A 21,661-nucleotide genomic window follows, 5' to 3' on the forward strand; every position below is an offset into this window, starting at 1 on the left:
TTGAGCTGGGCCAGCATTTGAACCAACTATCTAGTATCTGAGTTACTCATTTGAAGTAGCTCTTCATCTTCCTCAGGTTTCAGCCCTCTCTCTGTGACATAATCATTAACGGAAGGGGAGATGTCCCCACACGGTGTAGGATTCTGGTAAAATTCTAAAGCCCTCATGGCAGAGATGTTGGATCCCATTGGTCTCATCTCAACAGGGTCTGGTAAGCAAAACCTCCTTTCATGAATAGTACAATATGTCTTCATTCTGTCCTTCCCTTTCTTCCATAACTGAGTCTAAGAATAAGATGCCCTAAAAGAATATTAATCTACTTCTTCATTTGAAGGGAAGAGAAACCCAGAATATACAAAAACTTTACTAACTCAGTAAAACTGAAAGGAGACTTTAAAAACCTAAAGCAAGCAAGCAGCCATCGATGTTGTACTTCATGGTCGTTTTTGTACTTCATGGTATGATGACTCTCAGAAAAGCATCGGAATAATTTTATAACACTCTATAAAGGCAGATTTTTTTCCTAACATGTCACTTTATGCTACAATTAAAAATAAAAATCCCTCATTTTTAGAACAAAAAGTATTTAATTCCTTTGTATCGTTATCACATTTACCTTGTTTTCAAAAGAAATGTAATTATTTATGCATATTCTTCTTTATTCCATTTCTTGTTTCTCAGTTATGCCATACACTGAAGGGGTTGTCAATGGATTTAGTAGTACATAGCACATACACACACACACACACACACACACACACACAATATATATATATTACATTAAATATATAACATATACAAATTTCTTATATATATATACTACGTGTTTCTGTATCTGTGTGTGTGTGTGTGTGTGTGTGTGTGTGTGTGTGTGTGTGTGTGCTGTTCGTCCCTTAAATGTTCCTTGTGAAGCATTTTCTGTAGAAATTTTGGATGTCTGTGTTTTCTTCTCTCTTTCCAGATGAAACAAGAAGCCATTTCAATGTGACTGAAATGTGACAACTAACCTCTCCTTACCACAAATACTATTAAAACTTCCATGTGGCCGGGCAGTGGTGATGCATGCCTTTAACCCCAGCACTTGGGAGGCAGAGGCAGGTGGATTTCTTAATTCAAGGCCAGCCTGGTCTACAGAGTGAGTTCCAGGACAGCCAGGGATATACAGAGAAACCCTGTCAAAAAAAAAAAAAAAAAAAAAAAAAAAAAACCCAAACAAACAAACTCCATGTGATGTGCAGAATATTACATGTTTCCATTTCTAAACCCATCACTTTTGCAGATAGCCTATAAATTCTGTCACAAGATTAGTGCACTTAAAATTTCACATTACAGCATTATAAATACAAGGAAAACATCACAGGTCATGTCAAAAGGGCAAAAGCAAATGGACAGGCAGAAATGTCAGTCATACGAATAAAGCAAGCATTCTTGGCAGTCACTACCTGGCACAGTTCCCGTCTCTCCAAACAGCATGAGATCAGACAGAGAAAGTTCATTTATATTAATAATAAGACAACTCATAGTGAAGATAATATCTTTAGATATAATATACCAAGCTTAAGTATTATATTACATTTTAGACAAAAATAACTGAAGAGCATATAGACATCTTTTACTAGAATGCACCTTCAATTTTCAAGGTACCCAGCAAGTACTAGCATTTTAACAAGTACTAATAAAAGGTAATGCTCAGCTAACGAGGCTAACTAGTCACAAGATGGAGTGGTCCCTGTATGTGTCACATCTAAGCCTCTGAAGCAGACCTACCCTGTGTTAGAATGTTCACACCACTGTTCATATGCCCAGCCATGTCTCATGACTGAGTTCCTGTTCTGAGGCCAAACAATATCAATACTTATATTTTTCTTCCTATAAAAAACTTTTATAAATTAGTTCTGTTTCTTACAACCTCAGTCTGTCTCCCTCACCACCTTCCACGGAATCTCCAAACTGGACTCTGTCCCTTACTCATTCTCATGCTTGTTCCTCGTATGTTAAATATTTATGTTTTCATTCACATCAGATATGAGGGAAAGATAACTTCTAGAATATAAACCTTATATTCTTTGATCATTATACCAATATTTTATTAGAAATATTCTTATTATGTCACTAAAGGTGAAGCTCACATAGACTCTAGATCAAGAATAGCATAGATCTTTTTCTCTTTTCTTTAACTTACTTTAATTATACTGTAATTGAGGGCTTTCTGTGTGTATTTAGAGTTTACGAGGGTTGTTTACAAGTAAGTGTAAGCTCTTTTTGACATTCTTTCAATCCAATTGGAGAAAGAACTTTGAAGAAATGACATTGTGAAACAATATTAACCTCCTCCCTAGCGGTAAGAAGGGAGAAGCCAGAAGGGAACATGTCAACCAGCGCGTAGCCTGGCAGAACCTATCCTAGGATTATTTGGTCCACAAACTCATTGCAATTGTTATAAAGAAGCGAAAGAAAATGGTAACTATGTAGAGCTAGTGCTTCAAGAAGACAGGTCAGCATGTGCTATATTTTATCTTCTACAACTGCCAGGCCACTCACCCAGCAAGCTTCTCCCACCAGTGTTACTGACTTGACTCTTCTGTTCTATTGGTCAGGGCCCGGCCACCCTCTATTTCATAGGAAGTACACATTAGATTTTTCTTCTGACTTGCAGTTCCAATGACACATGCTGCAGTTAAGAATCTGACTGAGAGGTAACAGCAGATGCTGGAGAGGTTGTGGAGAAAGAGGAACACTACTTCATTGCTGGTGAGATTGCAAACTGGTATAACCACTCTGGAAATCAGTTTGGCAGTTCCTCCGGAAATTGGACATAGTTCTGCTAGAGGACCCAGCTATACCACTCCTGGGAATATACCCAGAAGATGCTCCAACATGTAATAAGGACACATGCTCCACCATATTCATAGCAGCCTTATTTATAATAGCCAGAAACTGGAAACAACCCAGATGTCCCTCAACAGAGGAATGGATACAGAAATTGTGGTACATCTACACAATGGAGTACTACTCAGCTATTAAAAACAATGAATTTATGAAATTCTTAGGGAAATGGATGGATCTGGAGAATATCATCCTGAGTGAGGTAACCCAATCACAAAAGAACACACATGGTATGCACTCTCTTTTAAGTGGTTATTAGCCCAGAAGTTCGGACTACAGGAAGAACAACTCACAAACCACAAGAAACTCAAGAAGAAGGAAGACCAAAATGTGGACATTTCATTCCTTCTTAAAAGGGGGAACAAAATACCCACGGAAGGAGTTGCAGATACTAACTATGGAGCAGAGACTGAAGGAAGGACAAGACAGCCTAATATAGCTGTCTCCTGAGAGGCTCTGACAGTACCTGACTAATACAGATGTAGAGGCTCACAGCCATCCATTGAACTGAGTACAGGGTCCCCAATGAAGGAGTTAGAGAAAGGACCAATGGAGCTGAGGGGTTTGTAGCCCCTTAGGATGAACAACAATATGAACTAACTAGCACCCTCAGAGCTCCCAGGGAATCAACCACCAACCAAGGACTATACATGGTGGGACTGATTGTTCTGGCAGCATGTGTATAGTAGAGGATTGCAAAGTTGATCATTAATGGGAGGAGAGGCCCTTGGCCCTGTGAAGGTTCTGTGCCCTAGTGTAGGGGAATGCTAGGGCCAATAAGTGGGAGAGGGTGGGGTGGCAAGCATGGGGAGCCAACAAAGGTTTGTTCTTGCTGTGTTTGTTTGTTTGTTTGTTTGGAGGGGAAACTGGGAAAGGATAAATCATATGACATGTAAATAAAGAAAATATCTAATAAAAAATTATAAAAAAAGAATAAAAATTATCAAAGTCAAAAAAAAATCTGACTGATAAAATTTGAAGAGGGGGCCTTAAAAGATCTTAGCTTGAATCTCATCTTAAAAATAATGAGACCCAAACTGAGCCTAATAGTGCCTTGTAGAACAAGAAGGCACACACAGCCAGCATGGTCTGCAGCACAGGCCCGAGTATGGACATGGAAAGGCTGCAGACCCGACATCTTCTATCACTATTGGCCATTTCTAAAACAAACAAAACCAATTAAGCCCTAAAAATGAAATAAAGCCTGAAAACACAACCATAAACAAGTGGATTTTACCAAGTTCTCCCTCCTGAGCAAGTGGTACAGTGAGCACCTCTGACTGTCCCTGGAGCACCTCTGACTGTCCCTGGATCAGGGCAGCCTCTGACCTTATGAGCAATGTGATCATTCAGTCATAGAAAGGTCAAAAACATGAAGGACATCAAGAAGAGGAGCCTGCCTAACTGAAGAGCCGTGAGCAGGGTGTGTGGAACCAAGCATCAGGCTGCCACTATGACCATCCAAGGGCAACTCCCTCAAAGTTCAGTCCTGGGCCCTGACTGGAATCTACTCACCTGGATAGGTACATGTGGATATTTACTGAATAACATTAATTAACTAGAGGGAAAAATGAAGCTTAAATGTAAGTTTCTAGAATAAGAAACTGCTAAGGAATAGGCATTTCTTATTCTCTAGAGAGAAAGCTGGAGACCCAGAGGTCAAGGATCAGAATGTGCCTGTGTGCCTGCCTACTCCCAGGACTTCAGTGTCTCGGTGTCCTTAGCAGGCTTGTGAAGGTCAGAGTTAAGTGTAACAAGCACCAGGAAGCACACAGTGTGGCCTGAAACCATCGCATACAGGGAACGTGCTGGTAGGAGGAGTATATGTTTAAGAAAATTAGGGTGATGGGCTGGGATTTAGCTCATTTGGTAAAGTGCTTAACTTACAAACCTGAGTTAAATCTCTACAACCTTGTAAAAATGTTGGGTGTGCAAAGAGCATACATGGTGGGACTCATGGCTTCAGCAGCATATGTATATCAGAGGATGACCTAGTCTGTCATCAAGGGGAGGAAAGGCCCTTGGTCCTGTGAAGGTTCTATGCCCCAGTGTAGGGGAATGCCAGGGCCAGGAAGGGGGAGAAAGTGGATTGGTGAGGAGGAAGGGGGAGGAAACAGGGTTTGTTTTTTGTTTTTGTTTTTGTTTTTGTTTTTGTTTTTCAGAGGGGTAACTAGGAGAGGAGATATCATTTGAAATGTAAATTAAGAAAATATCAAATTAATAATAATAATAATAGTAATAATAATGATATAATCCAAAGGGGAGAAAAAATGCTGGGTGTGATAGCTGTGTTTATAATCCCAGTGCTGGGGAGATGGAGACAGGAAGGACGGTCCTTGGTGCTCTTGGTACTCACTGGCTAGCCAGCCTAGCCGAACTGATGACTGTCTTAGTTTGAGTTTTACTGCTGTGAACAGACACCATGACCAAGGCAAGTCTTATAAAGGACAATATTTAATTGGGGCTGGCTTTCAGGTTCAGAGGTTCAGTCTATTATCATCAAGGTGGGAGCATGGCAGCATCCAGGCAGGCATGGTGCAGGCAGAGCTGAGAGTTCTATATCCTCATCTGAAGGCTGCTAGTGGAAGACTGACTTCCAGGTAGGAGAAGGGTCTTAAGCCCACACCCACAGGGACACACCTTTTAATAGTGCCACTCCCTGGACCAAGCATATACAAACCATCACAATTAAAAATTAATATTGTTCCATAAATTCATCTAGTAGTGGTGATGTAGACCTCTGAAGGTTTATATTACAATGAAAGAGAAGGAAGGCTGTGTGTGTGGAAGAACAGAAAAAAACACTGAGGAGAAAAAAAAGCAACATATTTCTTGACCAGATGTATTTCTAAGTCTGCCTTACATAGTTCTCCAACAGAGAGGAATAAGGAAGGCTAGGGGAAAACCAAACTGGCAAATTCCAAAGAGACAAAATAAATGAAGTGTTTTGAAGATTAAGACAAGTTCTTTACTCTCTTGATGGGACTATTGTCTAATTTCTGATGCCATCCCTACAAAGAAAAGAGATGAGTCCCTTTCTCCCTGTCTTTAAACAAAACAGCAAACATAGCAGCTTTTCTCCTGTTGGTAGTCTTCCCCCTCCAAGTCCTCCCCCTATCCTCCCCCCAAAACACAAACAAACACACACAAAGCCATGGTTATACAACACTGTGTGTTAAAGCCAAGAGAGTGATGGCTACATGTAATAATGTCTGTGGCTCTCTACTTCTGTGCACCCTTCCAGAGTATGAACATCTGTCTAAGCGGCCTTTTCTTTCCTCACTGAGGACTGGTCCCCAACAGATGAGATTTCTGTAAGACAGAGGGATCCACTGGCAGAGGCACCGGGAGGTGGCAACCCACTTACCAGAGATTCGTTGGCACACTGGAACACATAACAGATGTACTGGCTCAGCCCCGGCTCCGACGACTCCCGACAGATAAAGCCAAAGTGGTCGACGTGCTTTATTCCCTAGATGAAGGAGAAGAAACGCAAGCGGTGCTTATGGGAATGTGCTCTGCAAAGATTGACGTGACCTCTCCACGTTCCTAAGTCCACAAATTTCTCCCTCCTGGCAATGAGACAGAGGCCCAGTGTCACAACTGGCTCACAGGATGCCCGTTAATGCAACAATTAAAGGGAGACATTCACTCGGACTGTGCTTCCCCGGCTACTGTGATCCACTTCTTATAATGAAAGCATGCTGTTTGCCTGGTGTTCAATTTATGGTCCTGGAACAACAGTCAATGATTCACCATCAAACCCTTCCTATTCTGTGTGGAGCTACGAATCTCAGGAGATTCGTACAAGGGTGAACTCTCATATGGAATATACAGTTCCATAAAGTTCGTATGGAGCTTGCTGGAACATTTGTCAATTTATAGATACTCAAGGGAGCGCATAAAGAAAGACTGATATTAGTGTTCACTCGTCTGTTCATTATTGCAGGTACCAATTATCCACATTCACAAATCACTGCGCTTCATCTAAGATAAAGGATTTCGGCTAGATTTGCTTTAATTAAAAATTCAGCCTTTGGAATGAGATGGCTCAGCAGTGAATTCAGTTGGTGTAGAAGCCTAGAAACCTGGGTTCACCCCCTGGAATCCACATAAAGGTGGAAGGAGAGAACCCGCTCCAGGAAGCCAGCCTCTCACCTCTCCGCATGTGCTGTAGCATACAGGCAGGTGCACACACTAATAATACATAAACAGATTTCAAAATAAACTTTTAAGAATGTAAAAAAGTGAGGCCGAGTACACACAGAGACCAGGAAGTAACCGACACCCTTTTTCAACAGGCAGCACAGCGACGTGAAAAGCTGAGTTGATGGGAAATACTAAGTGTGTCTGATATCACCCGAATTTAAATAAAAAGGAAACAGTCCCGGAGGACAGATTTGCACTTAAATTTGGGCTCAGCTAATGACTTAGGTTTGAAATACTGTGCTGGGTTGCAGAAAACTGTCTCAGAGGCTCCTGGTGGTAGTGGTGGTGGTGATGATGGTGGAGGCGGTGGCGGTGGCGGTGGGGGTGGTGGTTTGTTTTCTTTTCTTTTCTTTTTTTTTAAAAAAAGATTTATTTATTATTATATAGACACACCAGAAGAGGGAGTCAGATCTCATTACGGATGGTTGTGAGCCACCATGTGGTTGCTGGCATTTGAACTCAGGACCTGACCTTCCGAAGAGCAGTCAGTGCTCTTACCCGCTGAGCCGTCTCACCAGCCCCTGTTGTTTGTTTTCATTACAAAATAACATAATGGCACCCACTTTGAGACAGGTGTGAGAGCTGAGAAGCTGTGGTGGTGGTCCCGAGTGTTCTACCAATAGTGACCACTGCTCTTTCTTGTTATAATAGACTTGGTCTATCCAGTGGACATGGCAAAAAAAAAAAAAAAAGAAAAAAAGAAAAAAAGAAATCAGCTCTGGTTTTTACAAAATGGGTGAGGGAAGCAGAGAGAGGTGAGGCCTTAAGTCAGCTAAAATGAGCTCCACCTGGCACAACTCTGGTGAAGGAGTTTTTAATTCCTGGCTTAATACTAAATGGGGACCTCACAGGGCCTCATTAGCTCAGCGAGTCTCCAGATGTTGACAATGGTTCCAGGGGAAAAAAAGAGCACTCGTGACTCCCATAGCGACTGGGAAAACAGTCACACCACTGCCCTTTCAAAGAAAGACACATTTGTACGTGGAAGGCTCTCAAAAGCAGGCCAGTTACTGAACACAGCTACCTTGTATCCATTTATTTCCTACAAGGAAGTTAGAAGACTAGGTGGAGAGAAGGGGTTGAGCAGCCACTGCTGTGACAGCCTGCCTGCCCACTAGCTTCCTTCTTGCTGCTGACCATTTCCTGAACCAGAGTATCATAACTCAGAGCTTGTCTTCAATAAACAGAAAAAGGAGGAGATCATATTCGAACTTCCACATCTGCATTTGTCTTTGTGTGTGCTTATGTTCATTTGGATGATCAACGCACACTGATATATACTTCCTGGGCGGCTTAGGGAAAGCGGGGGCAGGAGGGGCTGCCTTCAAGGATGCCCCGTGGTGTGAGTTAAACATGGGTGAGTATCACTTTCACTGTGGAACGTGGCACAAGGTGAGCTATAGTGGCACGTGGCACAAGGTGAGCTATAGAGACGGACTCACTCACAGTGGCCACGTGTACTGAGCACCTAAGGGCTATATGAGCATCTAACGTCCCACCAAATAAGACATGTTCGCACCAGGAGTCACCAGCCCCTGGAAGACTTGTGATCTTGTGGGGATCTTCCCATAAACAGACAACTACAATAATACTCAATAAGTATTTTGGGGGGGGAGTTAAATCATATACCCACAAAATTTTTTGTGTTTCTTAAATAAGAATTTCAAAGTTTGCAATATAACCTCCCTATATTCAAATGCTACTGTTCTCTAACTTGCTAGAGTATAAAATGTTCAAAAGTTTCCGATTACAGGAACAATATCAAAAAAGGTAATAGAAATGAAGGTATATTAGCTAAAGCAAACAACTAGTAGATCCTTAAAAATCCATGTCATCAAAAGAAAGCCTTAATGCCACACCAAAAGTAATATTGAGTTCAAAAATCAAATAAACATTATATATATGTATGTATATGTGTGTGTATATATATATATATGGCATGTGTGATTTTTCTATGTGAACTTTTGTCTTTAACAGATGAGCTATCTCTCCAGCTCAGATTTTTCAATATCAAATGTAGAGACACTATAAAAAAAACACATTCTTGAATACACTTTAAGTCACAGAACAAAAACTAAAGGTAATTAATTCTCCATCCCACAGAGATGCCTTTGAATGCGTAACCTTTCCACATTTTTGACTTAAATACACCATCTTTGCTGATATGTTTACAATATACTTGGCTAGCTCAAACTTTGGGGTGGATGTTGAAAAACATTACTATAGTCTATGAGTAATATTATACACATTTGTTCCTACCAGTTATTAATTTTGAAGTCATAAGTACATATTATATGAAGTAAAATCATAAAAGAATGAAAGTACCAAAAGATCCTTTTCACATTCTACCATTTATGGTAACACACACTGAAAGACTACTTCTCCTGTGTCACCTGCTCTGGGATAAAGAACAAATCTATCTTGATGATGTCCACAGGGCCCACAGCCCAAGAGTCTGAGGAATGCTCGCTCACCGTGAGGTATTTTCAGAAGAATTCAGCACCACAAAACTCCCCCCAGCGGAAGAGACTGAATGAAACATCCTTAAGTCAGAGAGCTGAGAGAAAAGTGGATGACAGACACTGAGGTCCTGGGAAGGAGCCTATTGCCATAGAGACAAACACACGAGGACCAATTTTTTAATTGTAAGGACCAATTTTTTTTAAGTGTTTTTTCTTAAATTGGGGCTCACTGATGGAAAACTGGTGCATCATGCGTAAGAAAAGTCCTAGGTTCATGCCTCGGGGAAAGAAAGGGAGGAGCGATACAGGAAAAAAAAAATACTTAATGTAAAAACAATAACACGTGATCTGTGTATGCCCAGCTGTTGTGGCTAATTCTGGAACGTGACAATGGGTTTCTTCAGACACTGTGCTGTGACGTGATACATACCTGAGAACAAGAGGAGATATCTTTGAAATTCTTCTCGAGCACAACTGATTTAGTGTCTGGACTGATGAGGTTAATCTCAAATCGGCCGACCTTGAAAGGTAAAGCAAGGGACTCCAGTTACTTCAGCTCGAGAGGACCTGGCAATTAAGTATGCAACAACAGTGATACAATGATTTGGCTCAGGCAAACCTATTTCACATGTGTTCCACCATGTGTTCAACCCAAAGTCAGCTGTCTCAAAACTTTTCTCTCCTTTGTTGGAAAATTAAGCAATCTTAGAGTCTACAATTCAAGCCAAAGAGTAGAAATCCTTTTTTTGAAATTAAGAAATTAATTCCTTTTCAAAAATGTGCAACCTGGGGCCGGAGAGTTGTCTCAGCAGTTAAAAGCACATATTGCTCTTGAAGAAGACTAGGGTTCAGTTCCCTGTACCACTTGGTAGTTCACAAGTGTCCATAAGTCCAGTTCCAGGTGGTCTCTTCTAACATCAGCAAGTACCAGGCAAACATACAGTACACATACATATATGACATATGCAGGCAAAATACTCATACACATAAAATAAATAAATCCAAAAAAACTTTTTAAATATGCAACCTCAAGTCAAGTCATGAATCTTAAAGTCATCAATTATTAACCTGCATTATAAGACACCTCCAAAATAGTCAACAAAATGATATATGCAGAACTGGGCTTAGTTAAAATTTTGGAAAATAGGTAGATATTCTAAGAGGCTAACAGAAAGAACTCTGACTGGTAGAGAACAACTCTGCAGCCCAAAGCAGAGGGGAAACTGGCTTCACACACACTACAGAAGAGCCAGAGCCACTCTGACGGCAAGCCTAGATGGGGACTTTACAAAACCACAACAAAAAATGATCCAAGCCAATGAGAACACAGACCAACTCCAGACCTTCCCCAAGACAGCAGCATATATTCAGTCCTGTAAGTAAAATGACATCTCCTATGACCCTGTACACTTTTAACCTATTTTTAAAGTAAAAAGTTATCTTGTAGGACTAAAAATGTGTCCCAGAAGCTAAGAGCTATGCAAACGTGGGGATGTGAGTTCAGGTCCCAGTACCCACATAACAAGGTGGCCTAAGTCTCTGCAACTCTTGTCTCTAGAAGAACTCAGTTTGTTCTGTTCCATGCCAAATCCTGCTTCCCAAGATCCACACTTTAAAATCATTGCTAAGACTCTAGTTTTACTAAAGAATGCATTTAGGAGTTAATGGAAGCCAGACACTGCTGATGGACACTTAGTATCCATCACTTGATTATCTCAGAAGTTAAGAGAAGTCTTTCATTCTCTCTGCCTCTCTGAGGCCCGTGATGCATCTGTGTTCTTTCTCTGATGCTTCTGCCTTTGAGGAGAAAAACAAAGGTAGAAGTGTTTGCTGTTGCTACTGGGGTGAGCAGAAAGAGAGAGAAGGGGCAGGACTGCTAGGAAGATGCCTTAGTCTCAAATGCAAGCAAAAGGACAATTCCCACAACCTGGGTTTTTTGTTGTTGTTGTTGTTTTGTTTTGTTTTGTTTTTAGAAGAAGAAGAGGAAGAGGAGGAGGAAGAGGAAGAGGAAGAAGAAGAGGAAGAGAAAGAAGAGGAGGAGGAAGAAGATGAAGAAAAAGAAGAAGGAGAAGAAGAAGGAGAAGGAGGAGAAGGAGAAGGAGAGGAGAAGGAGAAGAAGGAGAAGGAAAGGGGAGGGGAAGAGGAAGAGGAAGAGGAAGAGGAAAAAGCAATGCAACATAAAACATGACAGAGTCAAGGGCTTGAAAGGCCAGCGCTATGAAGAAAGAGACAGGTAAGTAACTGGGACTCTGCTAGCTAAATCAGCCTTGCATACTTCCAGAGTTCCAGACCAATAAGGGACCCTGCCTCAAAACAAAATAAGGTTCATGGTACCTAAGGAATGGTACTCAAAGGTTGTCCTCTGGCCTCCACATGCACCCAGACACGTGTGGATAACACACACAAACACACACACACACACACACACACACACACATGAACTGACCCGGAAAGAACTCTATGCACCCAGACACATGTAGATCACACACACACACACACACACATGCACTGACCTGGAAGGAACTCTATGCACCCAGACACATGTAGATAACACACACACACACACACACACACGCACACACACACACGCACACACACACGCACGCACGCACGCACGCACGCACGCACGCACGCACGCACATGCACTGACCCAGAAGGAACTCTAGCTGCCCAGCATCTTAAGAAGCTGCAGGCCAAAAGCTCCCTGCCAGCCTACCTGGAAGAGCATGGTCCGGTTCTTCTCCGAGTCTGAAGGTTGCACGTGACTGGGCGCGCTCGCGTGCCTCCTTCTTGGCTGCGGTTTCTGGCTGTTCTCATGAACCTTCTTCTGCATGACGCCTGTGACACTGCTACACCGAGATCGGAACTCCTGCTGCTCATCAAAGCCACAGTCTTCCAAAATCCTCTCTGGGAAGCAAACCCGAGAGCTGGCTAGTGTGGGTTGGCTGGCCACAGCAGGAAGGCTAGCCAGGGAGGGCAGGGCACGGGGGCTGTCGACTGTACAATCTGCCTTCTCCGGCAGGCTGTCATCTGGGGACACAGGAGACTCGGCCTCAAGGATACCCATTTCGTCCCCGGGGTCACCCCCTCTCTCGCCCTGCAGCTTCAGTCGCTGCTGCTCATGCAGGCTGAACTTGTCCTTGCAGTCATCAATGAGGCTGGAGGGCGCCTTCTTATGGGTCACGATCACTCGCCCACAGTAGAGCACTTCGAACTTCTGAGAGTTGTAGAAGGCATCCTCGTTATCTTTGCTGGGTTTGGAGTCCTCTTTCATAGCAGCCTTGGATAACTGCCTAATGCTACTGATCACATCTGGAACCTGGGGAGACAATTGAAGGCTTCGTTTTAGTGGCGTGTCCTAAGATCATTTCTGTTTACCTGAACTGCTGGAGGCTCACAGAATAGATTTTTCAAGGACTGCAGTGCCTACAGGAGATTGAGTTGGCAAAGTGACACTACTCTGAAATAATCTGCTTCAGGAGAAAATTGAAATTTAAAAAGAGTATTCTAGTATTCAACATTAGATATAGGATCATTAATGATATTAATATCATTAGTGATATTTTTAGGGTATGGAATGATATGAATATAAAAGTTGAACAAATTTTTATATATTATTTGATTCTCAAAATGCTCAAATATTATTAATATGTTTGATGTATAAAATGCATTTAAATAATAAAAATTTAAGAAAACAAATGAATGGGAAGTCATGCAAGGTGACCCGTACCTGAAACCTCCTGGTGGCAGGCTGAGGCAGGAGAGATTGTATGAGTATGAGTTTGAGGCTAGCCTGGGCTATAGAGTGAAACACTGTCTCAAAAACAACAAACATACTAGTTTGCCCAAAACAGAACATGGTTATTTAGGCCGTAGTATATTCAATAAATGATACCTTTCACTCATAGATAAAAGTTAGAACATGTCTCGGCTGGAAGAAACTGGCATTCCAACAGTGAGATTAAAACCAGATGCCCTCATCAGGATTAGCAAACTAAATAAGAGGCTTTACTGAAGAAGTGACACCAGAGGACTAAACTGGAGGAGTGGCTGCAACTTTCAAACACCTTACGCCAGAATATTAAAGGACACAGGCTTTTATGAAATTGTTAAACAGCTTAGATGGAACCAAATGTCCACCACCTTGGTGTGCACGCGTGCCCAGACACAACCAGCATAGCTCCAGATATATTCAGTTCTGTAGGACTGATTGTGAAAGAAAAAACAGAATTTATGTTTTCAAAGGATGGAGCTGTCTGTCTTTATTGTTTGCCCAACTTCCAAAGCACCTCCAATAATTCCTGAATCATAGCAGATTCCCAAGTATTAGTATTGGTCCCCACAAAAAATTCTTTCTATTTTTTAGGAAAAAGGAGCAACCATATTATTCTCCCGGTTGCCCCATATTTTGACATGTGTGTCTTGTCCTTAAATCTTCTAGAGGCCATGTCAAGACCAGGGTTCCTTCTCGTTCACACAGTTACTTAGGACTTAATGCCAGAAGAATCACTGTTTTAAAACAGTGTGCATGTCTGCAGGCAAACATGAGGATTCTCTGTGGAGGGTGAACTCCCTATGCTATCTTTGCAGTGACTTTTCATGATCTTCTGTGACATCAAGGTGTCTGTGCTAACAGACACCTGCTAACTCAGAGGCTCAGCCCTGTCTTCCACTCGCCTTAAGACAATGCTTACTGCACTTGAAGGGCCCACAGGGATGGAGAGTGAGCGGCTGACACTCGACCCTACTGTATAAAGTCAATTATTTCAGTAGGTAGAATACAGCCTTATATCCTCCTTGTCAACTCTGTAAGCTCATTAAACACTCTTCATTAACCCAAAGATCCCTAACCCTCAAGGATCTATAGTATATATACTACATACTACATACTACATGCTACATGCTATATACTATATACTACATGTAGGTATGTGTGTATATATACATATATATATGTACAACCTATAGCTAATGTTTCTGATATTGATTATATAGATATAGATATACACACCAGAACTTTATACACACACACACACACACACACACACATACACACACACACACACATTGCCTGTGTGACTGATGCCCACAAAGGCCATAAGGGGGCTTCAGATCCCTTGAACTGGAGTTAGGGATGATTGTGAGCCACCATGTAGGTGATCAAACCTGGGTCTTCTGCAAGAAGAGGACGCTCTTAACTTCTGAGCCATCTCTCCAGCCTTTGTAAGAACTTTTTCTCATTACTACCATTTAACTGATCAGGGTATAGCCTCAGAGTTAGATTCTCCAAGTAAGAGTGCATACATCAGTGCTTTGGGCCAAGCCCGCGGAACCATTCTTCACTGTTGCATGGAGAAGGGAGAGCTCTACAGGGAAAGCCAAGCGGGTGGCTGAACTACTAGAGCTGCTAGGACTCATGTCTGGGACCACAGAAAGGCCCAACACCCCAGTGAAATTCAGTGAAGGGCTCCATTTACATAAGCAGATCCTGCCATCCTGAATTCTGAACTGAGTGGGTAATTCAACCTTCCAGTGATTTAACACATTTACACCATAAAAATGATTCTAATTGCCTTTAATATCTGCTCCCAGACTGTGACTCACCACAGCTTCAGTGACCTGGACCACTGTCGCCAACCACAAAACCAAGCTAAGAGAGGTCCAGCTCTGTGTGGGTTTTTTCTTGTGTGAAAGACACAGAAAAGAAAAACTGAGCATCCTACAGCCCCTGCTTGTACAACCATACCACAGGAGAAAGGACACTGTTTATTATCATTACAGTGAGGACAATAAGGTATTCACAGTAGAGAAATGAATTACTGGAGAAACACACACAAACACACAGGCATACACACGCACAGGCACACAGACAGACAGACAGACAGACACACACACACACACACACACACACCAGGTGTTCTTTTTCTATATTTGCTTATGGGATCCACCAGAAACACTGTAATAGGAAGAAAGGCTCTCTCCAGAACTGGCACATACCTGATCTGGTAAATTAAGAGCATTATCCTATAGCGCAGTACTAAATGGTGTATATTTACCTGTTGAAAAATTTGAGTCCCCTGTGCATGTGTTACATCTTTCCAACATTTCTTTCCTGTACTGTGACACATGAGTTTTATGTGATAAAAATCTAAGCTGTGGTAATGTGTGTCTTACCAGAATCCTCTGTGACCAATAGAAAAAACTTGGACTCAGAACTTGAATGAATACTAGTGTGTGTGTGTGTGTGTGTGTGTGTGTGTGTGTGTGTGTGTGTGCTGCTCATATTCAGACAACATTGCCCCCTCAAAATCGAGGAGCCACAGCTTCTCCCTCTGCTCATTGCTCACTTAGAGTAGGAAGTGCCCATGTGTTTCCAGAACACCCCCAAATGCTGCAGAGCACCCCACCACACATAGTCTAGCCGTGTGTCCCAGTTACTTGTGTTGTGGCAACAACTATCTCCACTGCTCAGACGCTGCCTGCAGCCCACACAGCCTGATTCAGACTTACAGTTAATTCAAGGCACCCGTTTTTTTATTCTGGGCAACATTTACTCTCTAGCAGAAACAAAACCAGGAAAGAAGCCAGCCAGCTAGACACTAGGATGTTTATATCCCTTGGCCAGCTCCACTGATGTTTTCTCAGCTACCACTGGGGAGTGGTGTTTCCCCTCTGCAAAGGGAGTTGTCTCAAGAATGAAAAGGTGATGGAGGATCATGATGAGCTCACTCAGCCAAAATCGGCGACTCCGTCTCACCATCAGTGGCAACATAATAGAAGAAAAGCTTTTAGCATTTTGACATTAAGCCAAGAAAGAGCTACATTGTTGGAATTATTCATTTCCAGCAATGCACAATCACTTACCAGGCAATGCATGGAAGGGAGCTTTGTCAAGGGTCTGGTGCCATTTAGAAAATGCCCAGTGCCACCTTCAGCTGGTATTTGCTGTTACACCTCCAAGGACTCAGTAAAACAACAAATTCAAGTACCAAGACTCAGGCATTAATGCAATCCACCTGCCCCCGCCCCCAGTACTACTCACCCTTTGATACCGTGTTGCTATTTATCATCAACTAGACACGATTGTTTCACATATTCAAAACTATTGGTACTTTCACATTGCCAATTTGCCCAACTCAAGAGAACACCAGGTGTACCACCGCCACACATCTGTCTAAACTTTAGACACTAAAGGTTTTAGAAAACCCAAGATAAAACCCAGACATTCAAAACTCCCCAATGATACCTTTGATCGGGAAGCCAGCGGGCATGGACGTCTTCCCAGACAGTACGAAATATGCTAGACTGAGGGGCTTCGCACTCCCCCCCCACCCCCCCACCCTCCCCCACCCCGTCTCTCTCTTTCTGAACAAAACAGCTACAGTTTCAGTGCTGTTGTTTAAAAGTCCACATTATCACTGTGTGGCCAATGAGAAGACTTCCCTACTGTAATTGTTTCAAAAGTTAAGTTATTTCTTGAGTGTGCAATCAGGAAATACACAGATTGCTCGGGACCAAGGCACCAAAATTTCAGCTTTCTTTTTTTTTCACAAAAGAAAAAAGAAACTTTCTTTTTGATGACTATCCCCTTTTGTTTGCTCTTTAATTGTGTTTAACACTTATGAATTCTATGAATACATAAATAATTTATGGATAGAGATAAGAGAAGATTAATCTCTAAAATGAGGTCATTTTCCCAACAGGGCTCAGATAGACTTCAGTAAATAGTTTTAAGTGAATGCAAATAAGAACTTAAGAATATACAAAATAACACTTTTGAAAGATCAGTTAGGTCCACTGTTTATAGTTGACATGAGCCTAATGGATTGGTTTGTTATCAATCTTTTTCTAATAGCTAGAAGTGGGCACTACAGTATTAAAATGAAGGGAAAATATAAACACAGGAAAAATATTACAAAACATGTCAAATACACTGAAATAGTTGTCTATAACTGGTAATAACAGTTCAAAGTAGCCCCACTCACATAGATGCAACATGGAGTCTGACATGGAAATAGCATATGTTCTTAACCTGTGGGTTGCAACCCCTTTGAGGATCCACATATCAGATCTCCTGTACATCAGATATTTACATTACAATTCAATAACAGTAGATAAAGCAGAAACAAAATAAATTTATATTTGGGGTCCCTGCAACATGAGGAACAGTGTTTAATGGTTGCAGCATCAGGAAGGTTGAAGACACCTGCCTCAGGGGAGGGTAGCTCTTTGTAATTCTGCTCTGAGATGGTTGAGTGTGAAGAACACCTCTACTGGCCCAGAGGACCAGAGTTCAGTTCCCAGCACACAAGCATAATGACACACAGCCTTGTGTAACTCCAGCTCCAGGAGGTCCTGATGCCCTTCGTAACCTCGGCAGGGATTGCCGCTGATGCACATAAGCTCCACATGGGCACACTTTAAATGAAGGAGAAGAAGAAGAAGAAGAAGAAGAAGAAGAAGAAGAAGAAGAAGAAGAAGAAGAAGAAGAAGAAGAAGAAGAAGAAGAAGAAGAAGAAGAAGAAGAAGAAGAAGAAGAAGAAGAAGAAGAAACAAGAACACAGATTGTCTAAGCGGCGTGAAATGCTGGACTTAGAAAGGGATAAAGTGAGATCAAGGACTTTAAAGAAGAGTAGTTCTGTCACTCAGTGTTGTCATTTCTATCGGGCTGCATAAAAATTTCATTATCAAACAATGGAGGATGACTCGAAGAGTGCACACACCCTGAAGCAGCTTGTTGGTATTAGAGGAACACTACCAGTCTTGGCCACTTTTCGAGACACTGTTGCCTTGGCAGCACACCCAGTTCACACAATAGTTTGAGGTGAGGCTGTCTGAATATCTGTATTTGATGCCTGCCCATGCAGCCAAGCTGATCTTATATTCTGAAGCTCATACAATCCATTACACTCAGCCTCGTGGTAAGTGGGACTGCGGGTGTACGCTGTCACGGATGGCCTTGCTCTAAACTTTTTCCCACAATTCCTCCAGATTATTTGCATTTGCCTTAAAACCTTACATTATTATTTCAAGGAAAATGTTCCACAGTAAGATAAAGTTTAATTCGGGGTGGGTGCAGAGTCAAAATAGACTAGAGCAATAGAATGATGTTAAAGTCACAGAATTGCAAAGCTCCTGGTGCCCTTGAGATGTCGCTGGTCTACCCCATCTTGTCTCAAAACAAACTTCTTACATCAAAAGTTAGAGCAATAAAGAAGATAATGAGATTAAAAGAGAGAATTTGGGGCCAAAGAAAGCAGAGTGACTTGAACCAGACTCCTATGAGCAGCTTTAGTTTTGATCTCCGGGCTACAAGCCAAGATGGTTTCCTCTTATCCCCAACTTTATAGTCCTTAGCAACCCTCAGCTACTTTGCTCCAAAGCCTAGAAAGAGCACAGCTTTTCTCTCACCACTGTTCTCCTGACATGAGATACAATGGGGCAGATCTGATCTGTTTAACCATCACACCGAGTTCTTCCTCTCGGTCTGTCTTACTGTTCATAGCACTGAACTCCTTCCATGGACAACTCAATGTGTTAGCTTATTTTTACTTTCTTGTTTGTGAGTGTTTGTGTGTGCTTGTGCATGTGCATGTGAGTGACCGCAGTGGCCAGGAAGGGGCGTCAGAGCCCTTGGCGCTGTAGTTACAGGTGCTTGTGAACTTCCTGAGGTAAGCACTGGGGACCAAGCTCTGGTGGTTTGCAAGAGCTCTTAACTGATGATCCAGCTCTCCAGACCCCAGATGGATCTTCTTTAACTGCAGAGCCAGCTCTCCAGACCCCAGACGGTCTTCTTAGCTTAAGACCATTTCAAACTGCAGAAGCATATGCCATACTCAAATGGCACTCAAGGAGAACTTGAGGAATCCCATGATTCGATTAGAATAGCATCCCCTGAGAAGTGGTGATGCTCAGTGATGGACGGATGACAATAGAGCACAGAGATGCGAGATACAAAGTTAGAAGGAAAAGCTCATCATATTCCCTGTCACAAATCATTGTTTTAAGACAGATGCAATTCATTGCATGGCATGGTTAAAAAAAAAAAAAAATGCACAGAGCATGAACTTTGCCCTCAGGGACAGCCCCACTCCAATACCTATTGCTGCCTCAGAAAGGTCTACATCTGTCTTCAGTTTTTCATCTGGAGAGTGTACATACCAAAGCTTATCTCACACATAAGCTCAAGGAAAAATTTAAATAAAGTGTGGGAATATGCCTGAGTATGGTGGGACAGGAAACTAGCCAATAATGTTTTAAATTAAAGCTACAGTATAATTCTGCTGTGCTATATAAGACCCTGAAAGAGGCTGTGTCAATATAAACGTTCTGGCCTTAAGGAAACAGAAGTGAGAGACATAAGGAGGAGAAATTCTATGCAAGATGAGTAAAATGTTGAGAATTTTAGAGATTGAAAATTTCCAAGAAGAAATTGGAATAAAGCTCTTCACATTTTTAGAGAAATGATCCTCTATAAGACGTAGAATAAAAGTCAAGCCAGTTAGGACCCGGTCCTACAGATATCTGGGGGAGGCACATTCCAAACAGTGAGAACATCAAGTTCAAGGCTCTGAGCCACAAACTTGCCTGGTGTGTCCGAGGAACTGCAGGAAGTCCTTGTGGCCGGGGTGAATGAATGAGCCAGGATTAGGAACTGAGGTAATTGTGGAGACATAGAGATTGACATCATGCGGGCCTTGAAAGGACTTCAGCTTTTATTCTTATTATTGAACAGCTGAATGGAGAAATGACATGATTTAAGTTATGTTTACAAAGGACTCCTTTGGTTAGTGCATGAAACACAGTTAGTTCTGGTAACCCAGAAAAAGCTCACCCAGGAGCAGCCGTCAGGGGGGTGGCAAGCAGCAGAGGGCATCTGCTTGTTGTTTTAAAAACAGTGTGGGTTTGGAGGGCCCTGAGGTGGGGAACAGATTGCAGAGATGTCAGGATAACTTCAGGCTTGAGAGGAATTAGGGATGCAACAGGCTGGGAGGGACAGCTGAAGGCATCAGGAGCTTGGGTTGAGCTATGAATTTTGGGTCTCGCAGTATCAGCAGGCAGCCGAATCTATATCCCTCAGAAGAGAGAAGAGGATGGCTGGCATAGAAAACGTGGCACTGTTATCATACAGATGGCCTTTAAAGCTGTAAGATTAGATGGTTTTTGTCAAGAGACTTTGTTTAGAGACTGGAGAGATGGCTCAGTGAGTAGAGGGCTTGCTGTGTAAGAATGAGAACCTAAATTCCGGACCCCAGAAACCAAGTCATCCAGGGGAGCACACACATATGTAATCCCAAGACCCTGTAGGATAGGAGGTGGAAACGAGCTACCCTAACACTGCAAGGTCAGCTAGCCTGACCTACTCTGCAGTGACCAGGAGGATGGATGCCCACAGCTAGCCCCTGACCTCCACTCTGTGACACAGTTCAGAAGGAAACTGTGCAGGTAGGTGTCGGAGGGAAACGGACGGAGATATGGTAAGTGAGTGACACAGAAAATTCCCCAGCCCAGCCCCTCCCCATGTCTCAAGGTGCTTACAGTGAGGAAGACTGAAGAGATGTGAACAAAGGAAACTGCATCAAGAGCCAGGAATGAAAGCATGAGAGAAGGGGACGCTGGGGCCAGTAAAAGCTAACTAACCAATGTGGGGTCATTGGCTCAGCTGATTCTTGCTGCTCTCTCAAAGGACAAAACTTCCATTCCCAGCACTCACATGGCAGCTCACAACCATTCGTAACTCCAGTTCCAAGGAATCTGATGCTGTCTTTTGACTTCACCAAGCACCGGGCACATACTTGGTGCGAACATACATGCCGGCCAAACACTAACAATACACAAAGAAACAACAAAATAAACCTAAAGAAAACATTATAAATAAAAATGTTCAAATGATGGCTTCTGATGGCGAATGCCCAATGCCAATGCGCAAATTGGTAAGCTGGAAAAAGAGGGCAGAGCGGAGGGAACGATGTCCTTAACTGGGCGAAAGGGACTAGACAACACAACAGAAGCGGGAGCAGTTCAGTGAGTGGGGAAGGGGCTGCAAGACACCACTGTGGGCGGGCAGGGCGATGTGGGCGGGCAGGGCGCTGTGGGCAGGCAGG

General features: G+C 42.5%; 1 protein-coding gene across 3 annotated transcripts in view; it reads right to left on the reverse strand.

Annotated features, from left to right (window-relative positions):
* Positions 1-21,661, reverse strand: part of Tbc1d4 (TBC1 domain family member 4) — a 174,617-nt gene that overhangs the window by 53,579 nt on the left and 99,377 nt on the right. For all 3 annotated transcript variants that reach the window (XM_031362940.1, XM_031362941.1, XM_031362942.1), the window contains exons 2-4: positions 12,274-12,876; positions 9,988-10,077; positions 6,254-6,358 (exon numbers count right to left, since the gene is read on the reverse strand). In XM_031362940.1, coding sequence (XP_031218800.1) covers positions 6,254-6,358; positions 9,988-10,077; positions 12,274-12,876 — 798 coding nt within the window. The remainder of the gene's footprint in view (positions 1-6,253; positions 6,359-9,987; positions 10,078-12,273; positions 12,877-21,661) is intronic.

Source organism: Mastomys coucha, unplaced genomic scaffold (assembly GCF_008632895.1).
Source record: "Mastomys coucha isolate ucsf_1 unplaced genomic scaffold, UCSF_Mcou_1 pScaffold9, whole genome shotgun sequence".
NCBI classification, from domain to species: domain Eukaryota; kingdom Metazoa; phylum Chordata; class Mammalia; order Rodentia; family Muridae; genus Mastomys; species Mastomys coucha.